We start from the raw sequence: 27,635 nt of genomic DNA on the forward strand, positions 1-27,635 counted from the left end.
AGTTTCCCTGTGGAAATGAAGGTGAGTCACTGCATACACTCTTAGGTATGATGGCTCAATGAATGGATAATAAGGCTGCAGCAGCAGCCGGCACAGACGGTCAGTGATCTCCCCGCCGGGAAAATAGAAGTTATTTTACAGCAGATTGCCTCACACTGCCCACACGAGCTAATTATACAGACCATTCATGCGAGTCGTGTACGGCAAAATTTTGTAATTGTCCCTGCTCCTGTCATAATGTGCTACATGACAAACTGATGTAGACTTTGGTTTTACATGTAACATGTTCTCATTAGGTTTTTTTTCTTTCATGCACGGTGTACTGTATTCATTTTCATCGTGTCTTATGTAATATTTCAGATACCTCCTCTTCCCAGACCTCTTCAGTAAAATAATATGAAAGTAATCAGATTATTTCCTCAGGGGGGTATATATACTCACTTTTTACCCCTCTGAAGTGAGGCAGGGCCTCTGTATATCTGAGAGGGAAGTGAAAAAGGTCATGTCACAGGATGAGTCTTGACATAAAGTGATGGCACGGGACTATTTGTGTTAAGCAAAAACAAAAAGTACGTCCTTGACAAGACTCTGCTCAGGTCCCAGAACAAGGTCAGTTCTTTCAACGGAGCCATGGAAACTTAAATCCTCGGCTCAGCAGCACTTCCAAGACTCTGCCAGACAAGATAGGTGGCAAGGGCACTATTCTTAGCACACATCACCAAAAACAGCTCTCCCAGATCAACTGTGTTAAAGTGCATGTACACACTCAAAAACTCAAAATCAGTGGTTTTCTTCATTTGTGGCTAGAAGGACTCTCCCACCACTTAAAAGAGAAGATTGTCTGCTCTGCCAGTTAAGATGATGGGAAGTGTTTGCATGGAAGGAGCCGATCATTGGTTGAACAGAAATGACTCCTCTGGGGATTGTCATTATTTCTCCTGCTGAAACTCATTGCCTTCAAATGTAAATGAGCAGATGGTGGCTTCATGTGTATGGCAGGAGCCAGATGTTTGTCTGTACCCTCTGTGGCTGGAAGAAGGGCCAAAATGAAGACTATCACACACGCAGCGGTGGTGACATCCTTGTCACGGGAGGATACCTAATCCAAAGCCTGCTACTCATCTGGTTACTAATAGGCCCACACCGATAACTGAGTGGCCGGCACTCACAAATGAGAAGGCAGCTACTTTACTCACTTTACTTGGCCACAGCAAGTCATTGGATCATCCTTTCTCCCGGACATCTGTTTGCATTTGAGAGGCTAACGACTAGCGCGCCTAGGCTGGTCACCCACTGGGTTAGAAACCTCTCTGAAGTGCAGGGGAATTTATTGTGAGAAGCTGGCAACCATTATGCCAAACCTGACAACAGCCCACTGAATAAAAAATAAAAAGTAAATAAAAAGAATATAAAAAATGTAATTTCTTAACTCAAGTGTTTTATTGTCAACTGACCATGTCAGAGAAAAATGCAGTATGTAGCATGATTCGCTTTGCGCTTTGTACCAGGACGTAGACACTGCATTTTATTATTGGTAAGCTGCATTTTTTACTGTCACTTGATAAATATTCACATCCATAACCCTCACTAAAAGGAAAAGGCAACAGTGTGTTTCGGACAAGGGTCGTGCTGAATGAAATTAAAGATACTCATTGATCCCCAGAGAAAAATTATAAAAGCAAAAAATAAACCAGCTACTGTATATTAACTGTAAAACTAGACATTACTGTTATTTGTTTTAGTTTTGAATAAAATACAGAGTAGAATCCAAATCAATATAATTAAATATTGAGGACATTAATCAACTACCCTGCCAGAAACTGAAAAAACTATCAATAGCTCTGAGTTTTCTGCTTTTGGTAAGTGCAAGAAACACTAAACAGTGACCCTCCTTTAAAATTCTTTTTTTATTTATTTATTTTTGATTCAGTGGGCCATTGTCAGCTTTGGCATAACGGCTACCAGCTTCTCACTACAAATTCCCAGCCCATCAAGACTTAAAGACAGTAGAGGCTGTGTCTAATCCAGTGGGTGGGCCGCTTAAGGCTTTTCAGCCGATTCGACATATCGAATCGGCGTCGGTCAACAGCTCACTCTGTGATTGGCTGTTCCCAGAATTTCCCAGAAGGCTTTTCGTCGTACTTTTGCGGACTGAATCAAAAAAAAAAACATGGCGGACATTTCTTATTTTTTAGTGAATAAAATCAATATTTTGAGCTAGTTTCTGCATAAAAATGCGTATTGATTACATTTCTAGCGAGAAATATATATTTTACTTTCATAATATTCACTCAGTGAATGTATATAATCACTCGCTTTCCCGTTGTTGCAAAGTCTTTTTCAAACCTCGCCAGAATAAAGGCTGATTTACCGTACGCCATAACCTACGCCGTAGCCTCTGCATCGATTTAACGCAGAACCATAAATCAGCTCCCGAGCCGGCTGGCAGGCAGAAAATCCCGACATTTTCAGGAGCAAATTTCGTAACAGGCGTAGCTCCAACTGTTAGATTTCATCTATTAAACCAACATTTATCTTCCTAAATGATTTATTTCAGCCAGTGGTAATTCTCCACAGAGCTGCAGGTGGTTGTGCCATCTGGTCGCCGCTGTTTGTATTGCACTTGTGTTCTCAATAAAGCTTTGAAAAAAAAAAAAGCGGTCCTCCTCCTTGAGCCCCTGAATACAGACTACCGCTGCCTGCTGGTATGGAGGGGAATTACCTCTCACGCATGCGCAGAACGTACGTGCTAGTTCGCCGTCGGGTGTCGTATTTGCGGTGTGTCTAGTGAGCCCGACACAGCCCGACACAGGCGACGCGAAGCGACACAGCAGTCGGCCGAAAGCGGGCGACGTCGGGTTGGTGTGTCCTGGGCTTTATGCGTGCAAGTTCTTAGCCTCTCCAATGCTAATGCCAACATGTCCATGCTAATGAATACAAAAGGAGTATACAATCCAGTGGTTAACCAATCCTGGTGTGCTAGTCGCCTCCAATGCTAATGCACGTCCGGGATAATAGACAATTCAATGAGTTGCTGCATTCAACACCAAAATTACAGACCAAGTAAAGTGAGTGGTCGCCTTCTCATTTGACAGTGCCTACCTCAGTTATTGGCGTGGGCCTATCAATAATCAGATGAGTAGCAGGCTTTGGATTGGATATAGCTTCCTGTGACAACTATGTAGCCAACACTGGGTGTGTGATAGTCTTATTTTTGGCACCTTTTTCCATGCCATATACCCTCACCAGGCCAGCAGTGATTGGAAAGACTTATTTTACTTGGCTCTTGAAGGTGTTACACTTGCCATCAGGAGGGTTTCTTCAGTTCTGTCTGACCGGTGACTTTTAGGTGTTTATATTTGAGGAGTCCTTGTCACCCTGAGAGCTGATGTGTTCACTGACCCAGGTAACTATCTCAAGGGTTATCACCTGTGAGTAGCTTGCCTGGCCAGTCAACACAAGATATTTTGTCCCTTTTGATTTGAGGTGTGAACGGTTGTTTGGGCACCTTTACTATGCAGTCAAAGCAACATTATGTGTGTTTGATAAAAAGCTAGCTGTTCGGCTGCTTGGATATGTTCCCAGACTCTGCTGTAGATGTGTGGAAATATAGATGGCATCTGCGTGCAGTACATGCGGGACTAAATTATCCTTGCACAGTAGATGAGGCTCTTTGATAAATGTTTTGATGTTTTTACATGTTTCCTGTCACATTGATCTGGACTTATAACTATGTAGCAGGCCAATTTATCTGTCTGCAAGTAGGATCAAATTTGGTGCAGATTTATGTTGTCGCATGCAGCCTCTATGTAACATGTCTAGAAATCTACAGACTAGATGTACATTTACAGAAAATGTTTTGAATGGGCTGGAAAAATATATTAGATGGTACAAACACCTAAAAGTAACCACCAGTCAGGACCAGAAAAGCATTTTAGACAAAACTGCATCAGATATAAATAAGTGTAAATTCAAATAAATGTCCACACAACTCTGATGCACTTTAGAAACAAATGTTGTGGAGTGGACCTATGAGATTGAAGCAGCATGGGATGTAAAATACAAACTGTTTAGGAGAGGTGGAGACAACTTGGTTTGGGCTTGTTTTTGAGCTTGTGGTTGAGGGAAGGTTTACTGTTAAGTGATTAATGGAAACAACTAAATGCAGGCAAACGGTGAAGAATCATCAAACCTGTAACATAGGGTGAAAAACACGCTTCTTTTTTTCTTGTAGAAATAATAAAAGGTGACTTATTAAAGACATGTCTCCTGTGTGCTTTGTGGAAAATAAGGTCATCTCTGGACTACATTATTTTAACAATGCAACTTCCTGCTTGCTATACAACACATAGCTAGATGCTCTTCCCTATAGGTCTATTTTAATAGGCTGCATACTCAAAATACTGTCGGCTTTTTTATGCACAGCAACTCCCATTGTATCATCTTGTGTAATGAGAACAAAGCATTCTCATTCTGAAAAGTAGTCAATTGATGGTGGAATTCGACTCATATTTAATAAGAGACTACAATGTCTTCTTTTAACACTTTTATTCTTGCCTTATTATGACGTACTAACTCATTATGTTACCCCCCCAGAAAATATGAATAAGACCAACTATGCTCTCAGCTAGTGTTTACTCTCCCAACAGTCGCATCCATGCGAGCAGCTCCTGCTGGGCCTGGCACATGGGCCATTTGTTAGTTTCTCCCTCGTGTGCCTGCCTGGAATGGTGGGGGTCTATAATGATGTCAGAAATGACTGTTCTCACATTTTGTGTATATTTATGTATGTGTGTGTGTGTATGTATGTATGTATGTATGTATGTATGTGTGTATGTATGTATGTATAATGTATGTGTGTGTGTATATATTCATCAGAGTTTGTGTGTATGCTGAGGGCTTTGCCAACTGGATTGCATGTGAGATACCAAAAGAGAATCAAGGCACAGCATGACATTATCAATTGGTGTTAATAGACTAATTGTAATAGACATTGCCAAATTGGCTGATACTGTTTTGAGATGTTTGGCCGAGTTTCAAGTTTAATCATTTTAACACCCCCCTTTTATTTTTTAAATTTGCTTACCTGGTTTATTACATAAGAAAATACAACATATCCCAGTGAACAAAGGACAAAATGCTGGACAGGTCACCAGTCCAGTGCAGAGATTGTGGTTGCTCAATTTCACATTTTCCAGTGAAGCACATCTTTGATCTATGGGAAGAATTGTGCTTTAGGGAGAACAAAAAAAAAAAAAGCTTTTCGATGGTTTGTGAAGCAGCATGATACAGTCTGCAACAGTATGCTGCTTGATGTCTAATATACTAATATCACTGCAAAACTGTCATTGTTGACTTGTTTTGATACCTTATTAATTGTGCTTGTTGTTTCTGGTTTCACATTGACAAATATATGGTTTTAACACATCTTCCAAATTATTCAAAATAATAATTATCAGTGAACCACTTAAACACTTTAAAGCATTACAAACTCAGAGAGGAAATGCAAGCAATGCACATTAGTCTGATTAGTCAGTTTAATACTTCATGGGTAGCATAAGTTTTTCCCCTTTTTTGAATAATACGTATAAAACAAATCTATGCATAATCTCAAATTTTTCAGTGAAAACAAATTGCTTTAATTGTAGTTCTTAGTGGAAATTATTTTTAAAAGCATTGTCTATAAGTAGTTTGAGTCTCATCTAACCAGTAATGACATGGCTACGATTCTAAATATGCAGTGAAACACACATCTGGGTGTTTTTGTGTTTTAAGTTTTTATTTTTTTCATATTAAACAAAATCAACCCCTCCAATGTGTTTTGATGTGTGAAATATCTCTCTATGAATTCTCACAGTACATTCAGTTAATGCTGAGCTGAAAGAATCTGAAAGAAAGAACATCTTTGAACTTGGCACTTAGAAAACAACCACAAAGAATTGTCACCTTTATTCATTTAGAACAAAATTTACAAAGCCATTTGAACAATCATCATTTTTTTTAATTACTTTTCTATTTTTTAAACTCAACTTTTGAGAATATTCAAAATACACTTTTTAATGTTGCCTCTCTTTTTGTAATTACAAATATGTACATTAAAGAGTCAGTGTCTTGTTATCTCACTGACCTTTCATCACGAGTAATACAAAATTTTTTCAGTGTTTTATTTATATATCCTTATATTGTTGGCACTCAGTTTCGCCCTCCACTCCGTAGTTTGAGCTTGAGTGTCTGTGAATGTTTGGCGTGTTCAGATGGATGTCCCATGGCTGGGCTCATTGGCTTCTGGGATGGGTCCTCCTGGCACTGGTTGGTAGGACATTGGCATCGGTGTCTTGACTGGGCTCTGCCTGAAGAGCCCCCCGTTGGGTGCCCTGTGTTTGCACCGGATAGAGGGCATGGTGGCACTGCTGAGGGGCAGGGGCAAGGTCCTGCCAGTGGCTGAACCTAGTGTCCTTCCTATCCCGTGACTTTCCTGGAGGAAGGTGGTCACAGAGAGTGGTGGTGGACCCCGGTGTGTTGGGTAGTCCCGAACAGACAGAGCCTCCAGGGACTGGCTGGGCTGCATCCTGCCAATGTCCAGGGCAGAGATCTCGATAGACTGTCCTGGCAGCTGCTTGTGAGCCAAGTCCTCGTCCATGAGGCTGTTCAAACGCTGGTGGACCTGTTCCAGATTCACTTCCTTGTCCTAAAGATGAATGAAAAGGAAGGCAGTGCCGAAGGATATGTTTGGAGTAAAAGAAGCAAGTAGAAAGGAGATTTAATGGAGGGGTAGAGAGCATGGATGTGATTAAGCAGGGACGTGATAAAGAATAAAAATGAAAATGAATGCACAGTGAAAAGGGGTTCAGAGGTTAAAAAAATGGAATATGACGAGAATACAGAGTGAGGGAAGACAGAAAGAGACAGGTTACAAAGGTTCTTTATCATCATCATGACTAGTTCTGAGTACAGTGCATGCAGCCTATCAAGAAATGTTCAGGGGACTTTGAATGATGCTTTGAAGGACACAGTGGCTTATTTCAGCTTAATTCAAGAAACCTTACTATATAATATCTTATAATTTGAGTAGCCATTACCTTAGCACATAATATTTGAGCAGACTGGTAGTCTGCTCAAAAAAACAAGGGCCAAGGCTATATTTTGGTTTAATCAAGTGGCCACGGCTAAATTTTCCATCAGTCACTTCATGCAGAAATGTTTGAATTTTTGCACAGCTGGGTTACCACACATCTGCAGGAAGAGACTTGCGTTAAAAGCATCAGCTGTTAACAAGACGAGCCAATGAACACACAGATGCAAATAATCAGACTTTGCAAGACAATTTTAAGTGAAGATAGATTAGATTAATTGAAATAATCTAAACTGTGCGGAATATTTACGTGTTTTTTTTCCTGAACATCTATATTTATGGAAAAGGAAAGGGAGAAGCCAAATAAGGGGGTGTAGACACACATTTTCCAACAAATGTAACATGCACAAATTTAAGTAAGAAACAACGTGACGAAGTAACAGGAAAGACGATGGGGTGAGATGACACTGTTTACAAAAATCTACCCCTGCCTGGCCGCCATGCCCTGCCCATTTGCCCTTTCATTTCAATTATGAGTCCAGTCTATCAGCCCATTCCTGACCCGTGACAAGAGCCTTAGAGAAGAAAATGTCTCCTTCCTCTGGAGGAGACATTTTCTTCCACCACAACTTAAGTGGTGATGGTTTGACTGCTTCAAAACTCCCTGAAAAACCCAATCTGATCACGCATCTGTGTTTTATGGATGTACCTTATCTGCAGACGCTCCACCAGATCAAAAACGCCTGCCATCAAAGCCCTGACAATGTTTCCAGATGGGTATTAACTAGTTGTAGAAGTATTGCAAAAATCCCAATATGCCATAATTGAACTATTTTTGTGAGATTTTATCCTTTTTTTTTTCTACCCAACACCAGAGATGTTCTTAACAATATAGACATTTTGGTTTTAGCTTTCAGCTTTAACTTTAGTTGTTTTTTTTGCCTCGTATTAGTAAAGCATATCTTGTGTCCATTATTCCCTGTTGCTTCAAACGGTAAATCTATCAATCCAGCTTTGATCCTTCAACAGTCCCCATTTGGCAAGGCTGCTTCCAAACACTAAGTGTTAAACAATTTACTAATCCAATAATTTCCTTCCTGTAAATCTCGAAAAACGGTTTGCGGTCTTAAGACGAAAGGTACTGACTGTATTCTTTTAAAACAGGGATTTACTAACCACTACAACATTAGGGAAGCAGCAGATGGTGAGCAAAAGTGTTGTCACGCAGTACTTGTGTAACCTAACTCCTCCTAAGACCACAAATGAGAGTAAGCCATGTTTCCCACACTTGTAATCTTTAAAGTCTCCGAGCCAAACATGCCTAGATGATTCTCAGTTGACAGATTACCAGATTATTGATCTTTCCTCTTATTCTTTAGAATTAAGCAAGTACTTGTATTTTATCTAATGAACTACTTGGTTGATGCGTTCAGGCTTGCGGTAGAGTTTCGTTTGAAATGACATGTCATAATTCACACATACTGTGTTTGTATGCTGTCATGCTGACGGTTATAAAACAATGTAAAGTGATGTTCAAACCAGATCTTTTTAATATTTATCACTTCATCCTAGGTAGAAAAGTAGATGAGGAAATAAAAAGCTAACAGCTTGAATTCATGACTATTTCTTTATTTATCTTGTTGTTCAGTTAAATTAAAAGTTAAATACTTTTTGAGTAAAATATTAAATAAGGTACATCAGTTTTCCATGAGCACGTCTCTGAAATAGCTGTTTTTAGTCTGGTAGTACTCAGGAGTGTCAAGAGATGGCCTTAGTGGAGCGATGAGTAGTGGTGAGCTGCAAAATTTAACGCCCTCTGGCTGCATGGATATTGGCTCGCACTGCCCTTCAAGCCCGCAGTGTTTTAGTTATTCAGTGAAAACTCCTCTTTTACATATCCACAGCCATAACACACAATCGTGATGATGATCTGTACGGTCATCACAGCTTGCCTTCTCTATTTAATGATAGCTATATTTGCCATAAATCTCACATGACAGCAGTATGTGATTATTATGAAAGCAGCTGCATTCAAACACTGAAATTGAAATTAACAGCAGTAACTCAAACGGATGTGCACCAAAACCCTAACCCATTTGGTGGAGTTTGATTTACTGTGTGTTTTCAAGGCAGAACTGCGCCTTAAATGGGTGTTCTCATCCAGTATTGTTGGACTGTTAAGTCAAACAGGCAGGTCAAGGCTCACACTTTAGTTTAGGGATCCATGTCAAGCCTTAGTTGTCTGGGAGCCTCATGCAGAAGGGCTTCCCAGTCAACAGCAGCAAGGTAAAGTCAGAGCTCTAAAGCATTAAGACTTGAATGGATTAGCTAAAGAGAGCTATTGCACTACTGAAGCATTTATTGACCCAGAAGTACAATTTCACTTTGTGGTTTTGGATTTGCAATTGAGGGTTCACTTTCATCTTTTCAGCTGTGCTTCTCCCACATGAGCACAAGTGACTGATTGAATGAAACAAATGACTTTTTCCTTTGTATGTGTCAGGATGAGAGAAGCCTCAGAATTCCCTAACAAAGCACCCCAACCTCTCTCCCACCATGAGAAAGAATGAGTAGATTGATCACGTAATGTTTGGACTATCACCAAGGGCACACCTATTATAACTGGGTGTACTGCAGCTCTACTAAATCGGGGCTGGCATCAGCGCCTGCTGGATCCATAAAGTAGAGTGTGGCAGTGGCATCTCTGGGCAGGACCGGGGGGCCTGGTGGTCTGGGTCTCGACCGGGGCCTTGGTGGGGCAGGGAGACCAGTGGTGGCCACCATGGCCCGGTTCTGGGTTAGCAGGCCTTGGTTCTGGCCCGTCGAGTTGTCGGTGGTCACCTCTTTGGGCTGCTCTCTTCGGCAGTGGTTGCTGTTCCACCACGTCTCCAGCGCGGCTACTAGGAGGGCCAGCAGCAGCCCAGCAGCGAGGATGCAGAACACCCCAGCAAAACTGTGCAGGCGCAGTGCCCGTCCCTCTGGCTGAGCATCTGTGTGGCTCTGCAGGTCACAGCGGCCTTTCTTCGGCCACCATTTTTGCTTTAGGATGTCAAGATCACCTTTTTCCTGAAGCTCCAAAATCCTGTTAAGAAAGAGTAGGTGTTTATGCATTTTTGCAGCAGTTTTATGGAACAAGACCACAAGACACCAAATAAACCGTTCACTGACACTGTTTGCATTTTAATGCTAGTTGATGAAATTACAAAGACACCAGAAAAGATATATGTAAAATAGAGATATTTAAAAATTTCAGAATGATCAGGATTATTACCACACTAATGGCAAGTAACTCGGGGAATTAAACGAAAAAGAGAGAGAGAGAGAGAGAGAGAGAGAGAGAGAGAGCAAACTGAACTGTTAATGTAATCTATTAGCATTGACTGTAAGCTCATTAAAGACCCATAGAGGGTGAAGTGCTATTAAACACTGCAGTTTTAGTTTACAGCAGCAGAGTACAGTACATGTGGCCAGTCCAAATTCTACTTCGTAGCCTTCCCCCTTCCACCCAAAACAGAGTGATATGGAGTATTGTTGGTAAAATTACTATGATGAATTGGGATAAAAACTTCAGAAAGATAGTGTTGCCCAAATTCAAAATTTGGGGGTTAGTTTGTGACATTTTCCTCACTTTGATCCACCAGAACAGAAAGGTTTGTGTCCCAACACCTCCAAGGAACAGGAATGCTGACTTTAGGCCTTTTCACCGAAGTGTAAGCAGAAAAAGGCCCGTTGGTTACACTTTGTTAATTAGATACACAAATCCTTTACAAAAAGGCTTCCTGTCAGGCTGTTAGACTATTAGTTTAACCCATGTTTGAAACCCATTGCACTTGAGCACGGCCATGGTCTCTTTCCCCACTGGTCGCAACTAGGGGTGTGCAAACAAGGGTACCTCAAGATTCGATTTCGATTATTGGAGCTTCGATTCTTCGATTATAAGGATTTTCGATTCGATTATTGGTGCCACGATTCTTCGATTATTGTGATTTTTTTTAATGCTTTTTTCCATACAAGATTGATTTTGTCTTCATCTGTTGCTACATTTGTAAATAAATAGCCAATCAATTAACTCAGTTCCTCTAACAACACTCATTAAGTAAATAACAAGGTTTTTTGAACATTTGACATGTATTTTTCAAAGACACAAAATAATTTATTTTATGACTATGTAAACATTTGCTCTTTGACTTACTTAACTTTGACCAGGGAAAGCTGCACTTGCATGAGCCCCCTCTATTGGCGGAAAACACTGAAAACGGTCAAGCCCTGGATTTAATGAGTTCATTAATTCAAGTAAACAAGATATGTACTTCCATCAAATGTATTTAGTGTAAACATATCTGCCATATTTCAAGTGAACAATAAGAAATGTGCATTCTTGAAAATGAAATGATTCAGCAGCTTATTCAGTCTGGAATCTGGATAACTTACAAAAAAAAAAAATATATATTTTAATTAATCGATTCCAAATCGTCACGTGACGCATCGACACATCGATGAATTGCACCCACCTCTAGTCGCAACACCATACTTCCTTAAGCCCTACAACAATTTGTAGACACTACGGACACCTCTAATATTTATGGACACTTGTGCTCATCGTGAAAAGGCCTTTTTACAATTTGAGGGTTATTGCTCCTATTTTGTGATATTTGATGGTAGCCGATTTGTTACTCCTTGTGCCTTTTTAATCCCAACTCCCAAGAATAAAGAAACTGGTCTTGACTTTCACGTAGCATGAATCACTCAACAGAACAGCTGGGTACCGATTAAAAAAATAACTTTAATTTCCTGCTGTAGTAATCTCTCATGGTCCCTCTCTTTAAGCATTTTAAACATGTGTTAATTAACACAGCTTTCAGACTACATGACTTTCAATGGGCAAACTGCTGGGTTGTTCAGATTACACATCTTACTGTTTTGTAAGTAGGAGTCTTACAGTCATTTTGCTGGTCACAAAGCGTGCCTTATCTCCACACATTACACGAAATGACAAAGTGACTGTCGGCCCACTGGTCTCTAAAACCATGTTTTGTTGACAACATGTGGGAAATCAGGCGTAGCCACGTGCAAAACAGGACTTGATTATTTGAAAATGGTCTGAGGAAAGACAGGAGCGGCTTGTTTGTCAGAACAAACATTAAAAAAAGACAACAAACATGGCAGTAGCTCAAATACTCCTCAGCTCCAAATATTTGGATTGATAATATCCAAGTTTGTTTCTTTGAAGAGCTTGCTCATAACTGCTGACTTCCTGCTGATTTGACACTGAGTTGTCTGCAAACTCTGCAAGCGTCTAATCACGTAGTCTGAAAGCACCATAAGTAGTACCTGCTCCTATACACCTTAAATGATACCACTTGTCTGACTTAATTTCATTCTGCTCATGGCCATTTGTATGACAGCTTTACATATTTGAGGTTTATTTTACCCAAATAATTACATTGAGATTGTTTAAGCTTATGCATTCTTGGCTTCTTTGTTAAATTGCAATATCATGCAGCATATTTTCACTCAGAGGCTATAAGCATGTCCTTCCATGTACCTGCAGTCTGTAATTTAAAATGGCCCTCAGTGTCAGTTCATGTAAGTAGTTATTTTAATCATCACATCCTTTTCAGAACCTTCAATGATGGAATGATTAATCAGATGTTTTTTGATTATGAAAGCGAAGACTTTTTTTTGTAAGTGTGAAATCAATTTTGTAAGTAAATGAAAAAGAAAAAACTGCCTGGAATCCAGAAGTGTGTGGTGATTTTTTTTAAAACTGTGAATCAACTAAACGGATGAGGTAGTACTATGTCTTGCTGTCCGATAGCCCGATTGGCTCATTGTGTTTTTTAGAAGCCAGTGCCTGAAACCTGCAAATGAAATGCACCCCATGTTCTCAATGTAGTCAAACATGGCCTTGACATTCTACTTTTCCTTCTGTGGCCACAAAGGTGTGCTGTAGCACAAAGTCAAATACATGAGAGCAGTAGTTGGCCTCTAAACATGAGTACATGACAAGCACTGAAAGTTGCCCCAACCCCACTATGAGCAACCTTTAAAATCATTCTTGAAATTGTCAGTGATGACCTTTTACAGAAATGTTTTTCAGTTCTCATTTTTGACAAAAGTTGTGAAGTAAGGAATTTCCTACCTACCAGTTTTACATTTGTAATTGGAAATTAGTCTGGAAACGCACGTCATTTTAACACTAGTGCACACTAAAATCCCTGTTTCGTTGTTACTGCCTCGGGCCTGGCTAAGTGAAATTTCATCAAACAAGAGGTTTTTCTTTTGTTTTGGTTTTTTTGGTTAATGTGATGGTGTAATGGCAACACAATAAATGTTCACAAATTTCAAACTGCAATAAGCAGTATTATTTCCAGTAATACTGGTGTTTTCCCAGATGTTGGCACTATATTGGCACTATATAACCAAATCAATTAAAACAATGTTGTAATTCACAGATTTTTTAAAATTCTTTACATCTTTAATTTTCTTGAAAATGGGAAATATAATACTTATAATACAGTGTTATGTGTATGGTGACTTGACGGTTAATACACATACTTCTGGGAGAAAAGGTCTCTGTACGGGCTGCCGTGCTGCAGGGCTATGCCGTAGCCTCTGGTGTTCATGCCGTTTCCTGCGATAGTCAGCGTGCATTCATCATCTGTCAGAGCAGCGTACTCCACCACGGCCATGTCCCACAGAAAGGCATATGACTCTCGCTTTGCCTAGAACAAGTTACAGCATCCAAAGAAAAGCAGATAAGATGAGTTACATAACACTCGTTTAAACCATAGTGACACAAGCCTGGCCCAAAAGATTTTAAGAAGCAGTAGTTTTGGGTTTGTTTGGCCCAGAAACGGGATCGCAGAGCTGCACTGCTTTAAGTTTATAGATGGATGGATTTTAGTGATCAGTGCCGATGACAATGTTGTTTATACTTTTCAATAGTCTTGTTTAAGAAGATTCAACTGGTATGAAATATGATAACCAGACCTGTGTAGTCCTTACCATAGCAGAAAAGAGCAGCAGTGTGAACTTTTTTAATTGCTTATATGATGGCCATTTGGTTTGTAAGAGAGAAGGTTGATTTAAAAAGATAAAATAAAAAAAATCTTCCATTCTTATTTCATGCCTGTCGCATTACATAGTGGTAAATAGGTAAGTGGAAGTCATGGAAACGTTGAATCTTGCACGTTTCTGTTGTAGAACATAATGTGTTGTTTTCATGCTCATGCACTGTGCTGCACTACTTCAAAACTCTGTGAGGAATTATGCTCTGCTTCATCTCAAAACTCCCGTCTTTTATATTCACTGCTGTGAAAATTAAAGCTGTCATTCTCACAGGTTTAAAAAAGAGCCATAAAGGAAACAGTCCCACTGTATCTTTTGGGAAATCTTGGCAGATATTTACAGATATTACTTTAAGTCCTCTTCAAATAGTTTCGATATGTCTGTTTGGCTTAAATCCTTGCCATGTCAAAGAGCCCAACAGCGATGAAATGACTGTCAAATGACGACTGTATATTATTCATGATATTTCAGAGATAATCATTTCATTAAAAACTAGAAGAATTGCAGATGACTCATCTTGTATATGAACCAAATTTGTGGCATTCTTAAAGTTTTGCAAAACTCATTTAGAAAAGTTCTACAAAAGCCAATGGATCTGACCACTCACAAAATAATACGTTTCTAAGGGATATTTTAATATGCAGGAGCAAATGGCAAATCCCAGGTTGTTTGGTGGAGACTTTAAAGGGCTCAACTTCATGCCTTTAACACAGATGCAAACTTACAGAACAAAAACTCACTTTTCTGATGCCCTCTGATGGGCTGGACACAGAGTTCTCAAAACCATTGTTTTTGTTGATGACCTTCCAGAGTTCAGCGAAGGTGCTGTCCTGCTCCAGAGGGTTAGTGCCTTTGGTGTGGAAATACTCGTATACAGCTGAATCCCTCACTGTCCCATACGCCACGTCTGCCTGTTTGGAAAGGTCCTGAAATGACCTTGAAGTGAAGAAGGCAAGCAAAAAAAATGGTTTCATTAACTAGTCTTGTTTAGAAAACTGTATTTTATACGACATTCCGTTAAGCAATATTCCTAGATTTTACCAACGACTCATCATGAAAATGTAATCTCATCAACGTTAAATTCACAATTATAACCAGTGAACAATTTACAGCAAAGGCTTTTTAACTTTTAAACTAAATTCTGAAATGTCAGGAAACCAATGTTGTAACTTGTAAATGAATGCAAAGCTTATTATATGTTTATTGTCAAGACAGCAGGTACTGCAAAGACGGGTGGGTAACCTACAGTTGTGATTTAAAAAAATTGACATAACATACAAACAAACACCTAACAGTTAATATTTATTGATGAGATGGGCTTTATGCATATCCTGCATGCATGTCTCCATAATAGGAATTCACGTTTTAAGAATTTCTACTTTTAATGGGCAATATTCTGATAAACAAACCTGTTATTTTACACCTCATGAGCCTCTTGGTTCCCATACCTTGTCCAATGTTCAACCAAGGCCCCCACGTCTCTTTCTGCTCTATGTTTTAGGTATTGCTCTGCTCCAACACACCTGATTCAAATGACTGGATCATCTGGATTTGTGCACAGAGCGTTAGAGCAGTGAAACATCTAAAACACAGGGCAGTGGGCCCTGAGGACCTGCACTGAGCTGCATCGCATTAATCTATGGAATTTCTCACTATTCTAAACTCATTTAATTCCCTCCTGGTTCATGCTCGTAAGACTGAAAATTACCACTTCCCTCGTTGGTGCACATGGGAGCAAATCACCAATCAGCATGCTCGTCATCAGCTAAATTAGCTGCACCTGTAGTGTGCTGCTTGCTGCTTCTACTGCTAATAGTCTAACGGCTGCTTTCGCCAGCACCACGAGTCCAGCCTCACTCAAGCTGGAGCAGTTGGATTCCTGACTGATTTCTGGCTGCATACCACTGATTGGACATATAACATGCTGCATGAGTATAGATGTTAAATCACAGTAGACGCATTAAGATGCAAAAGCGGGAATAAATACATTATAAAAGTAAAGACTTTATTCCGAGAACAAATTTCCAAAAAACAAGACGTTGACTTTAGCTTTATTAAAATGTCTGATGTTGAAAAGCTGATGATATTGGGCAACAAATTTACCAGTTGAGTCCAACCCACACGGTCATAAATTGTAGGTAGTGACAGAAATAATGAGGTCTAAATGAGCTTTGCCTTAAGGCTGGCTGTGCTGACCATTAGAGCAGGCTCACTCAGGTGGTTTAGGCATGTGGCTGTCAGCAGAGCTGCAGCGACACGGCCAGGTAATTGATTCAACTCGTCGAGTTTAAAATATTGTTGACGCATCACCACGCATACGGGGGTCACCTAGAACAGTTCGCACTTTGCATATTGGAGACTGAAACTGTGACCTCCTCACAGCGCGCCCAACAAAGCCCTGCAAACAGCCCTAAGTCATCAAAAGTATGGGAATACTTCAAATTTAGTCCCAAACGCCTTTTGGAATTGGCATACAAGACCAGCGCAACAGTGATGTTGGGGCATCTAAAGCGGAGGATCCCCTTGTCGTTCGTGGACGAGACAATAGTAAATGCAAAAATGAACGTCCCATGATCAAATTATGGTATGCATCTGTTCCGACATTTGATGTTTTCTGGTCATAAAAAACTTTTATCTTTATCGGTTAGCAGAAGCTAAAGTGTTCCATCCGCCATAGAAAGGTTCCTTTCATGATTAGACTTTTTATGTAATAAAAGTGTGAAACAGTGAACTGTTTTATCCAAATGTCATTTTTAACGTGTTATTTTTAACACATTTGGATAATAAAACAAAACACTGTGTCATTCACAGTGTTTTGTATTGCACTGCATTTAAAAAAAATATTTTGTAATTTTGTACAAGAGATCTTTGTTGGAGTAAATGGGCTGGCCTTTTTATTTTGTATAATTTGATTCTATACAAAATACAATCTATATATAGATTCTATATATAGATCTTTATTTTGCTGTGCAAAACTGTCGTTTAATAAACTATATTATTATGGATTTTTTTCTGTGGGACTTTTTTTTTTTAATCAAACAACAGAAAAATAATTGTTAGAATTGTCCAAATATTAGTCGACTAATCGATAAATTAATCACCGATTGATTACTATATTGATTTCTGTTAATGTCATGTTTGTGCTATCTGTCAATATAACAGTTTGCAAGTATACATCCTTTTGGTGCCATCACAAAAGTGTGGATGGAAAACCATTCAGACTTACAGTTGAAGGTTGGGCACAATTTATGTTAAAATTATGGACTTTTACACAAAGTGATGTCTTAAACAGTGTTTGCCCTTTTTGGGCTTTGAATAAGTTATTTTAAGTTCATGGAGATTGTTCTGAATAAATCCAATGATGTTCTAAGATACTTTTGCTTTGGTTTATGTATGAAATTTATAGAGATGCACAGACCAGGATTTTTGGGGCTGATCACCAAAAGCAGTAGGCTATGCCGATCCCGATATTGCCGATCACAGCTTGAAATCCATAAATTCGTCAATATTGTTGTCTCATGTACACAACACTGACATTGCATCATTAGGTGTAAAAATTAGGAGATAAAGTCTCATGTATTGAACACTGTTTTATTGCAGGCTGAGGCAATTTGTAATATTTCAAACTCTAGAGACTCTTAGAGACGACTTGGACTTGCTTACAAAGAGTACGTGTAGTTTACCAGCTTCAGCTTTCTTGTGGTAATGTGTGTACAACACATGTGCAGTGCACCAACACAGACAACAGCAGACATTTCACTTTCTTACAGTTGATACAAGTTTTAAACTATAAACCTTAGTTTTCCTGTGGGATAAGGAATTTAATCTTAAAATAAAAAATAATTATGAAAGCTTTAGCAATAGCCTCCGCCGCGTGTGAGGAAACCCTTGTAGTGAAGCACAACTCTTCTAGAGCTCCAAATGTCACTCGTGAAGCTGACTGACACAATTATCGTCCTGCATAAGGCTTTGGATGCGACTGTGTATAGTTCGGTATAACTTTGGCGGGCATTCAGTGAAATAATTATGACTCGGCAGCGCGTACCGCGGATCCAAGCAGCTAACGACACGTTTAAACCCTTCTGAAACAAAAAGTGGCTGATGATCAAGGCATATGAATCCATTGCCTTATGATGTAGTTCTTTATTTTTTTGCCGTTTTTGTTGTTGTTTATACTGTACGTCTCTGTTACGTTCAGCTGAGTTAGTGCCGTTGCTGCACGCTCCTTTTAGCGTCAACCAACTTTGAAAACTAAATGTACTCCTTGATGTGAGACACTTCGTTGTGTTGAAATTCTTTTGTAACATTCCTCCTTCTGACATTGTAAAACTCCCGTACCGATTTAGGAGACCTGGGTCTCAGATGTGGGAACGCACGCGTTGGCAGGGGTTTGTTGTTGTAAACGTCATCTGATCGGCCTGCTTTGAACTATTTTGAGAACTTCAATCAAAACCTATCGGGCAATTGCGATCAGTTGCATCTCTAGAAATGTATTTTATTTTTTCACAAGTAAAATATAGCGAGAATGGTAAAATGTATTATTTGTTGGCATGAAACAGAAATATGTATCAAAAAGTGGAAAAAAAAACTCTCATAAGATTAATCAAAAAAGTAATCGTTAGATTAGTCGATAAACCGCCACCCACTCCCTCCGCTCTGGAAATCAGAACTTGCTCAAAACCAAAAAGACTAACCTTCGGACCATGGGTGACCGAGCTTTCTGCTCAGCTGCCCCTCAACTGTGGAATGCCCTCCCTGCCCACCTGAGAGCACCAGTCACTTGATGCCTTCAAAAGGGGACTCAAGACTTTTTTGTTCGCCAAGGCATTTACCTAACCTCAGTAGGAACTATGTATTTTTAATCTCTTAGCTGTGCATAGGTGACCATGTTCTGACTTTTTTTTTTTCTTGCAATTTTAGTCCATCTTATTTTTGCTGCTTTTGATTCAAATATAAAGTGCGTTATAAATAAAATGTATTATTATTATTATAAATCAGAAAATAAATCGTTCGTGGCAGCCCTAGCTGTCAGAAGACCTCTAAAGAAGGTGTTGTGTTGGACATTTCCTAAGTGGAAGTCATGTCCCAAATCCTTGAGGCAGGCCTAAGAACCATTTGGCTCTTTTTATTTATTTATGTAGAACATGGATGTATTATACAGTACCTGAACAATACCTGGAAATATCTAAAATTTTAACACACTTACTTTTGGCAGTAAAAAGCCAAACTCCTACCTTCTGGTGTTTGCTCACACACTTTAGAATAATAATAAAGTTAAATTATCCAATCATAATGGCCCCACTTTTAATAATGTTGTGGACTGAACCTCACTTCTTCAGAGTTTTAAAATTCAAATCATAATGTGTACGAGACTGAGACGTATGATTTCATGGTGTAAGCAGACAAAAAAAAACAAAAAAACAAACTTCCAATGCCATTGGGGATTTTATACAGCAAAATCTTTTATCCTGTATCTGAAATGACTTAATTTTACCACTTTCCTTTATCTGCCTGGACTACTGTGTTCTTGAGAGTGAGAGGAAAAAACATTTAACATCCTCACTGAAGATGTCTGCCGCTGCCAAGCCAAAAACACACATCTTCCTTGGAACATTAAGAAAGGCAGCAGTTGTTTGAGCGCAAATTGTCCGTACGGTTTGTCCTTTCAGTGGTGCAAAAACATCTGCCACCTTCAAAGGAAGATTGCATTCTGCCTGACCTTTATGCATGGCTTTGAAAATAATGCAAAGGCAGCAAGGTCTTCCGCTCTGAAAGAAACTGTCAGTCATTTATTTATCTGGTGCCAAAGGCCTTCACAGAAGTGTTCAATAATTTACAATTTTCCTATGATTTTACAATTAAATTATTATCTAAAAGTAGTTATATTAAGAAGACATATTTAAAGTCTTGCTATATAGATTGACAGATGTGAAAAATTATTACTTTTTTTTAATTGCCTATAGATCCTTTGTGCAGATGAAAAGGTAAAGATTCTTTCCATCCGTCTATTAAAAAGACAAAGTATTAAAAAGATTCAATCAATCAATCAACACATAAATGGCCCAGTTTTCCTGAGTCACATAGATGGGATGTTACGTGTCAAAAGATGCAGCCACCACTTCACACCAGCCAGATACACCTCACTTTTGAAAGTTTACCATCTTGAGTACATTGAAATTAGGAGTATTCCTACTCAGGTTGATTTCTCAAGCTACTTAGATTTTCCAATCAATTTATATCAGCAACGATTAATACCATACAGGCTGGCTTCATGAATTTAAATGCATTTGAAAACGGGTTGTGGTTGTTCCTATTTTCCTCTCACTAACTCCCAAGTGCACTAATTTGCGGTGAGCTTCTGTCCCTTTTTAAGTGCACAAAATGTACTACAAGAAAGTCCTTATAACTGCCACTGCAAACATAAACACACCATCGCAGACGGAGCCTCTATGTGCTGTTTAGCATTCGCCCCGTGCATCCACATGTCCCCATGTGGGTATTTGTTCAACAGGAGACAGAAACAAAGTAATCAAAGGCCTTGCTGTGCATTCTTTTGGGAGAGACATCACGCTAAATTGGATTCACTGACAACTGACATTTAGTTTGAGGACAGGCTAGTTTTTAGTCAGCAGGTCAAACATTCAAGTGTGGAACTAATGAGAGATGCTTATAGAATAATCTTAAATGTGTTTTTTCAGATAAAACATTGAAAAATTTAACACTTACGATCTAAAGAGATAGTTCCACTCACTGCACAGTTTAAATTACTTAAAAATGTGTCCAATCAATAACAGTATTACTGTGATTAACATACCTCAAGAGATATGAATGATTTAAAGGTTTATACACACAAAGACTGTGAGCAGACTCTGTGTCGACACTTTAAAAAGTAAATTTGTACTTTAATAGTTTTGATAGAAAAGTACTGTATTTTACCGAACTGCATTGTCCATTCGTGACACGGTGAGGTAGGCGGCCAGGTTAGCCGTGTAGGACGAACACACGATGAGGGTGAAGAGCCACCAGCTGCCCATGACGATACGCAGAGCTACCGATCCAAGGGTGGAGTCACTGCCTGTGGAGACACAGATGGGAGCACATCAAAAACTGCACACATCGGAACTTCTTCAATCATCTTTAAAGCATCATGTCAGGCTGGAAGAAAGGCGTACCTTCGTAATAAATGATCTTAATAAATTATCTCATTCAACTGCCAGTTCGGAATCCAAATTCATTTAATTTACTTTCCTTTAAAAGGAAGAAAAATGTGCTGAATCTTCAAGTGTGAAAGAAACTGAGTGTTTTTAATTAATATTGGTAGTACATCACTCCCTATATTCAACATATTTGCTGACTAATTTTCTGCCGACTTACTGATCTTTCTAAATAAGAAGGTACACTCCCAATCTCTAATTTAGAGACAACAAAGGACAAAATGTCAAGAAAGATTAAACATTGTGATGCTACAAGAAAGTCAGGATTTTCTTTAATATTGACATGGTCTAGCAGCCAGTTTCATCATTTTGGCATGATACTGCAAAAGCCAAGAACATAAAGGCTTCATTTTATATCGGTTGGATTATATCCTACATTTCATATGAGTTACTGGCAAACTGATCAAGTGTTTTATCTCTTCATTTAATATACGAATATTTTAATCTTGCCACTGGAACTATTGCCTTTATGAACTTCATGAGTTATTTTTGCTATTTTGACGTTCAAATCAGCGACCCTAGAATCTTCACTGCAAACTCTTGTATTCATTGAAATTATTTTATTCCTATCATCTTTAGTCCTAAATTCCTTTTGAGGTTAAATGACTGGTTCATCCCATTCAAGTTAATGTTATCACATTTTTCTTTATATACTATTAAAGCACAAAATTATTCTAGGACTTTTGCAGACAAAGGTTAATGAAAGTAATGCCAGCATGAGTTCAAATATAGAAGTATTTAGACCACAAATGCAATCTGAAAGATTCAAGAGTATGTGATGAAAACATATTTGTCTCAAAGTGTCACAATCAGCACAGCTGCACCCTCAGGACAGTCTGGAGGGGGAGAAAAATATGAAGGTCTTGTCAGATGCAAAGCACTCTGGCATCAGTCATTTTTATTACAAATAGCTTTGACTGATTTCTTAAGGTCATCGAATGTGAAATGTGAATCTCAAAACATTACTGGATCTAACTCTACTGCAATATTCTACTAGGATGCAGTCTTTCATTTTTGAAACAATTGATTAAACTCTTTAATCATAATGAAAAGGTCTGAATATTTCCAACTTCTGCCTGAGCTTCTGGAGCAAAGGTACACTCACTGTATGTATAAAAATAAATAATGTTGTACATCTGTACAGACATTTGTACAGGCTCTGCAATCAACTAGCAACAAAAAAGCCAGCCAAGTGTTGGCATATCATCATGAAATCATTCAAGGGATACGGTTGCCAAGCTTATGCACTCTTGACAATAGCGCACTAGGCATGAGCAGCCAGATCCATATCAAAGTGACCCACGTCATCCCTAAGGTGAAAAAAAAGAAAAGGAAAAAAAGAATGGAACAAAAACTGGCAGTGTTGGCACAAAAGCCAGAAATGATGAGGCAAAAAAAGGACAAAAAGGCAGAGAGATGGCATAAATTTAGTTTCTCTTGAAACGGAGTGGGTGTTGGGTTTAAAAAAAGGTTGCCGGCAGAGTGCCAGACTTTGATAGATGCAGTTCAGGCTCTGACATCAGTTGCTGAAGTAGTCATTTGGTTCACGTGGGAATACCTGGAGCTCCACCAGACCTAAAGCTGGGACAGTCTCCTTGAGAAGGGCACTTTTTTGAAGGTACTAACATTGGCACTGTGCCCAAAAGTCACTCCGTACTGAATCTGCATTATTTCTATTGTAATATCCAGATATAAGATCCAGGTGATTTCATGCATCTGTGTTGATGACGGCAGCGGCCCGATGCATTATGTTTTCAAGTTGTCAGCACATAAATCTGACTGCCGTGAATAGGGTTTCTCAGGAGTTGTTTTACTGAGATCAGTCAGTCGTTTGGCCCCAAGTTAATATTTATGTCCCACATGCCTTTTTAGTCACGACCCAAGAGTGAATACACTGAGTACAAAACCTATTTCCTTTGCATTGTGCACACTAAGGAGATGATCCATATCATCAAAGTAATAAAACATAGTTATGATAAAAAAATTAAATCATTCATGTGATTAGCAGACTGCTAGCTTCTCTCTCTCTCTCTCTCTCTCGACACTGCTTCTATTTGGTTGTCTTGGCTTTTATTACTAAGCAACTTTGTGTCATGTCGTGTTCATCTAAGGAGCATTGATAAAGGGTGTTTTTTTTTTTTGTTCTTTTGCATGACTTGCAATTATGTCACCCACCTTGTTGCACAAAAGCACCATACACGATCCAGATAGCGTTCTGAAGAGAAGTGGAGGCTGAGGGCTGCGGAGGACCTCCTGTGTTGCTGTGGCAGCGCACCGCCTGGATGCGCCTCAGGAGGAAGATCATGATGCCCACCACAGGGATGGCCGCAGCAATGCATGCCCAAACGGCCAGGTCGAAAGGTGCCAGCAGAGAGAAAATGTTGATCTTTTCCTCCGATTTGCGCATCAAGATTCCCACAGAGTAGTCCAGGTAGCGCTTGCTGAAGTCCACCACGCTCTCGCGCTCCGGTGTGATGGTAATAGCTGAGATGGCCAAATCAGCTCGCTGTCGATCAATAAACATCATCAGGCCAAATTATCTGTGTTCTGCACGTTTCCACAAGATCACACTAATACTTTTGAACTATCACCACTCCAAATATTGGTTTAAAAGATTAGTTTCAGACTTTGGGTGCATCCCCTTGCTTTCAGCAGATCAAACCATTCCACAGTCTGTCCATTACAAAACTAACTGAAGCAAATAACCAAAAATTTCAGATGTTTCTCTAAATATATGGTTTGACTGAGTCATGTATTGCTCATGACTGATGTCTGCAACTGTCCATCTGATGGTTCTTCTCATCCTTTAACACCACTATGTTTAGTCAGTCAGTGCAGTGAACATGCTCGCTCTGAAAAATTCATACATATACATTAAAAGGTTAACACAGAAATCTAAATTAACAGAAATGTGAACGTCAATATCTTCACTGAAATAAAGTATATACACCCCATTCTAAACAATACACTGAACTGATCAAAGAAAAACAAAAGACCGACATTCATTCATTTACTTTTTTCCCCACTTATTTTTTCTTTTTTGGAAATAAAGCACTAACCTTGGCAATAAGTTCACCGATCATACCATTCCAGGATCCGTTTGGGAGTGCTGAGCCATACTTCCCATCGCTGACTTGATAAATGTCATACTTGAAGCCCAGAATCTTTGTGAGGGCATCCAGGACGTCCAATGAGAAACCCTTATATCTTTTGGGTTGACCCAGAATGTTTTCTGCCACCATCACAAAAGGTTCTTCCTGTAAGAAGTAACATTTTAAATTGATTAAAAGTGGCTTCAGATAACGTTGCTCAGAAATTGATAACACACAAAAATGTCAAGCATGACAAAATTATTGCTTATGCTTGGATTAAGTCTCAAACTTTAAAAAGAGTAGAGCGTGTACTCATTCAATCACAGACGTGTCATTTATCAAGATACACCAAAATTTCCCCCTGGTCCGACTGGCAACTCAAGCGAGGACACATTTAGTCATCTTAAGAATGGTGAGGCGACACCTTCATGAAGAACTCCCGTGCGATCTACATTAAACTTCATCATAATAAAATAGTTGCCTTTGCAGTTGTTGACCCGTAACACATGGCGCCACGGCGACTGCCATGGTTCATCACTGTGTAAATTACCATTTTAAATTTACTGCTTCCACCCATGATTCCTCTTTATGAGTTGGAAGTGTCAGGACAGAATTAAAGGGGTGGAAGCTGAGGAAAATGGGGGAAAAGGACATGGAAGAAGAGGGGTGGTAAAGTGTGCAGGGGTAAATTATTTGATGAAGTGACACTGCCAGCAGAGAGCTGAGCAGAACTTATGTGAATAAATATGGTGCAGGTAAATCATCTGTGAAGAAGAGGAAAAATGGAGGGAGGAGGATGAGAAGTAATTGAGGTAGAGGACGTGGGCAGACACTTCGCCTCTGGAATGTGTGAAGCTGGTTCTGGAAAGGCTGCTGCAACGTAGGCCTCCTTTTTAATGGCCAAAATGTCAGGAAAATTGGAAATGATACTCCTGTTTACAAGAGAAGAAAGTGTCTGTGGCTGCTGTCTGGTGTCATCTCACACAATGATCACCTTTATATTTGTAGAAGAAAAACATCACAACTTCTCCATACAGTGCTGATGATTGTTAAACTTTTATAAGAATTACCTGTAATTTAACTGTTATCTCTGAACACACTGAAAACCATCATATATCATGCCTGGTCTTGAAAGAGGAACTTCCAGTCTTTCTTTAGATATGTGATTTAATTATTTTTTTTTTTTTTTTGTATCTTGATGCGGACCATAACAATTCTGTATCCAGAATTGTCATGGTTTTGGATTTATATTTGTTCCTGTTTTATTTTAAAAGTCTACATCCATGCATTTAGTTGTAAGTTTGATTTCCCTCCCAATCAATCTTGTTTTCACCCGTGTCTCGTCAGTCCTGTGAGTACATCTTGTCTTTACCCTTACCCTGCTGGTCTGTACTGTTTTGAAATCTCCTGATGTACTTCCTTGGGTTTTTAATTTTTTAGCTTTTGTCTGTGTGTTTTTTCTTAGTTGTCTTGAGTTCTATTTTGAGTTTAGTTCCTTTTGGTTTATATTTTTAGAATCCTTGCCTAGCGGTGCTTTTTGTAAAAAAAAAAAAAAAAAAACTTTTTCAATTTCACCTGATGCCCCCTCTCCTACATCAATGAAGATGCACGGTCAAGTCTGCACATTTGATTGGATTGATGTAAAACAGAAGACAACACTGTATTATCCAGGATAAAAATATTCTAATCTTAATGATTGGTGATGGGGGCCAAGCACTACAAATATAAACACTGGGGTGGCCGAGCCTTTTCCGTTGCCGCCCCCCAGGCTCTGGAATAAGCTTCTCACAGAGATGCGGCTTATTTCTGACCTCGGCATTTTAAAATCTAGGCTAAAGACCCACCTATTTAAGATGGCTTTTAACACCTAGTAGTGTGATGACACGTATCTTAGATTTTGTTGTATTTTATTGTTTTTGATTGTTCCTATTAATCCTCTTTATCTATTACTTGCTGTAAAGCACTTTGGCACTTTGGCCAAAAGGCTGTTGAAAAGTGCTGTATAAATATAGTACATTATATTTTTACATTACAGAGTTCAACAAGATCTTTGAGAGATGATTTCTTGACCTCTTAACCCACTGGAAAGCAAAAACTAGATAAAAGTTCAGGGATACGTAAAAAATTGCAAGCTAGTTTCACCTTGAATTAACATCTGCCACCTCAAGGACCATATCTAGCCAACAAATCAACAGATACTTGGCAAGTGCACTCAACTTTGTGATCCAACTCAGAGAGAGTGAAGTCTGAGGGCTGTGCCACTAAATCTGAGGCAGCTTTCAGAGCTAAGGACCTTGACTCAATTCTGTTGTAGAAAACCTTGAGTAATACCAGGTGCTGTGGTACAAGCTCCCAGATTTAAACATTAGCCTACATCTGACAAACCAAAGAAAAGTAAAGTTGATACTGAAATGTAAAGGTTTTAGAGCATAATAAATTAAGATAAATAATTGTCTTTGCTATCTTTCATTCTATGATTGAACATTAATTCACAAATCAGAAAACTTTAAACATCAAACATATGGAGCAGCAAGACATTCAGCAGTAAACACAGCCAGTCCTTTCATAAGTTGTGGCCAGATGTTGGGCTTCTGTTACACTTGAGAAAACAACCCTAATGTTGTTTTGTTGTGCGTACTTGTACTTGAAGCAACAGTATACATCTTTTAAAAGCTACTTTTCATAAAAGTAAGGCTTCTCTGGGTATTGTTTCATATTTATTTAGTTAATTTCATAATAAAATACGAGAAATAATAAAACCTCCTTCAATATGAAAGCATTACTGTGTTGATTTTCAAACTGACCTACTCAACATGAGTAATAATTTCTCTACAGAATTGAGTTTAGATTCATAGTACAAAAGTGATTATTTTCACAAACTATTTTCACAGATTAAGTCGGTACCAGTTTAGTGTTATATTTCAAACGAACAGACCTATAAAAACTCGAATACTTCCTACATATTCCTCTATATTCCTTCTCATATTAAAAGTTAATTCATTGTCCCCACAAAGCACTCTCATATCAGGTGAAGAGTACACTATCTCAGAGTCATCTAATAAAATATCAGATCAATCTAAGTTGTATTTCAAAATTAAAGACCCATAAAATTGACTATGTAGGTCATAGATATTTATATTCATATTCATATAAAAAGGAAACTCCTCGTTTCCACAGACCACTTTT

At 38.9% G+C, this 27,635-nt stretch overlaps 1 protein-coding gene across 4 annotated transcripts in view; it reads right to left on the minus strand.

The window, feature by feature from the left end:
- Positions 1-5,814: 5,814 nt before the first annotated feature.
- Positions 5,815-27,635, minus strand: part of grid1a (glutamate receptor, ionotropic, delta 1a) — a 289,273-nt gene continuing 267,452 nt past the window's right edge. For 3 of the 4 annotated variants that reach the window (XM_061744764.1, XM_061744766.1, XM_061744767.1), the window contains 7 exons: positions 24,417-24,614; positions 23,533-23,863; positions 21,080-21,218; positions 14,884-15,079; positions 13,631-13,797; positions 9,914-10,154; positions 5,815-6,688 (listed from right to left, as the gene is read on the minus strand). In XM_061744764.1, coding sequence (XP_061600748.1) covers positions 6,251-6,688; positions 9,914-10,154; positions 13,631-13,797; positions 14,884-15,079; positions 21,080-21,218; positions 23,533-23,863; positions 24,417-24,614 — 1,710 coding nt within the window. In that variant the 3' untranslated portion in view covers positions 5,815-6,250. Of the gene's footprint in view, positions 6,689-9,685; positions 10,155-13,630; positions 13,798-14,883; positions 15,080-21,079; positions 21,219-23,532; positions 23,864-24,416; positions 24,615-27,635 lie in introns of all 4 variants that reach the window. The other variant, XM_061744765.1, reaches the window with a different exon arrangement.

The sequence above is a fragment of the Cololabis saira genome, chromosome 17 (genome assembly GCF_033807715.1).
Source record: "Cololabis saira isolate AMF1-May2022 chromosome 17, fColSai1.1, whole genome shotgun sequence".
Taxonomy (NCBI): Eukaryota; Metazoa; Chordata; class Actinopteri; order Beloniformes; family Belonidae; genus Cololabis; species Cololabis saira.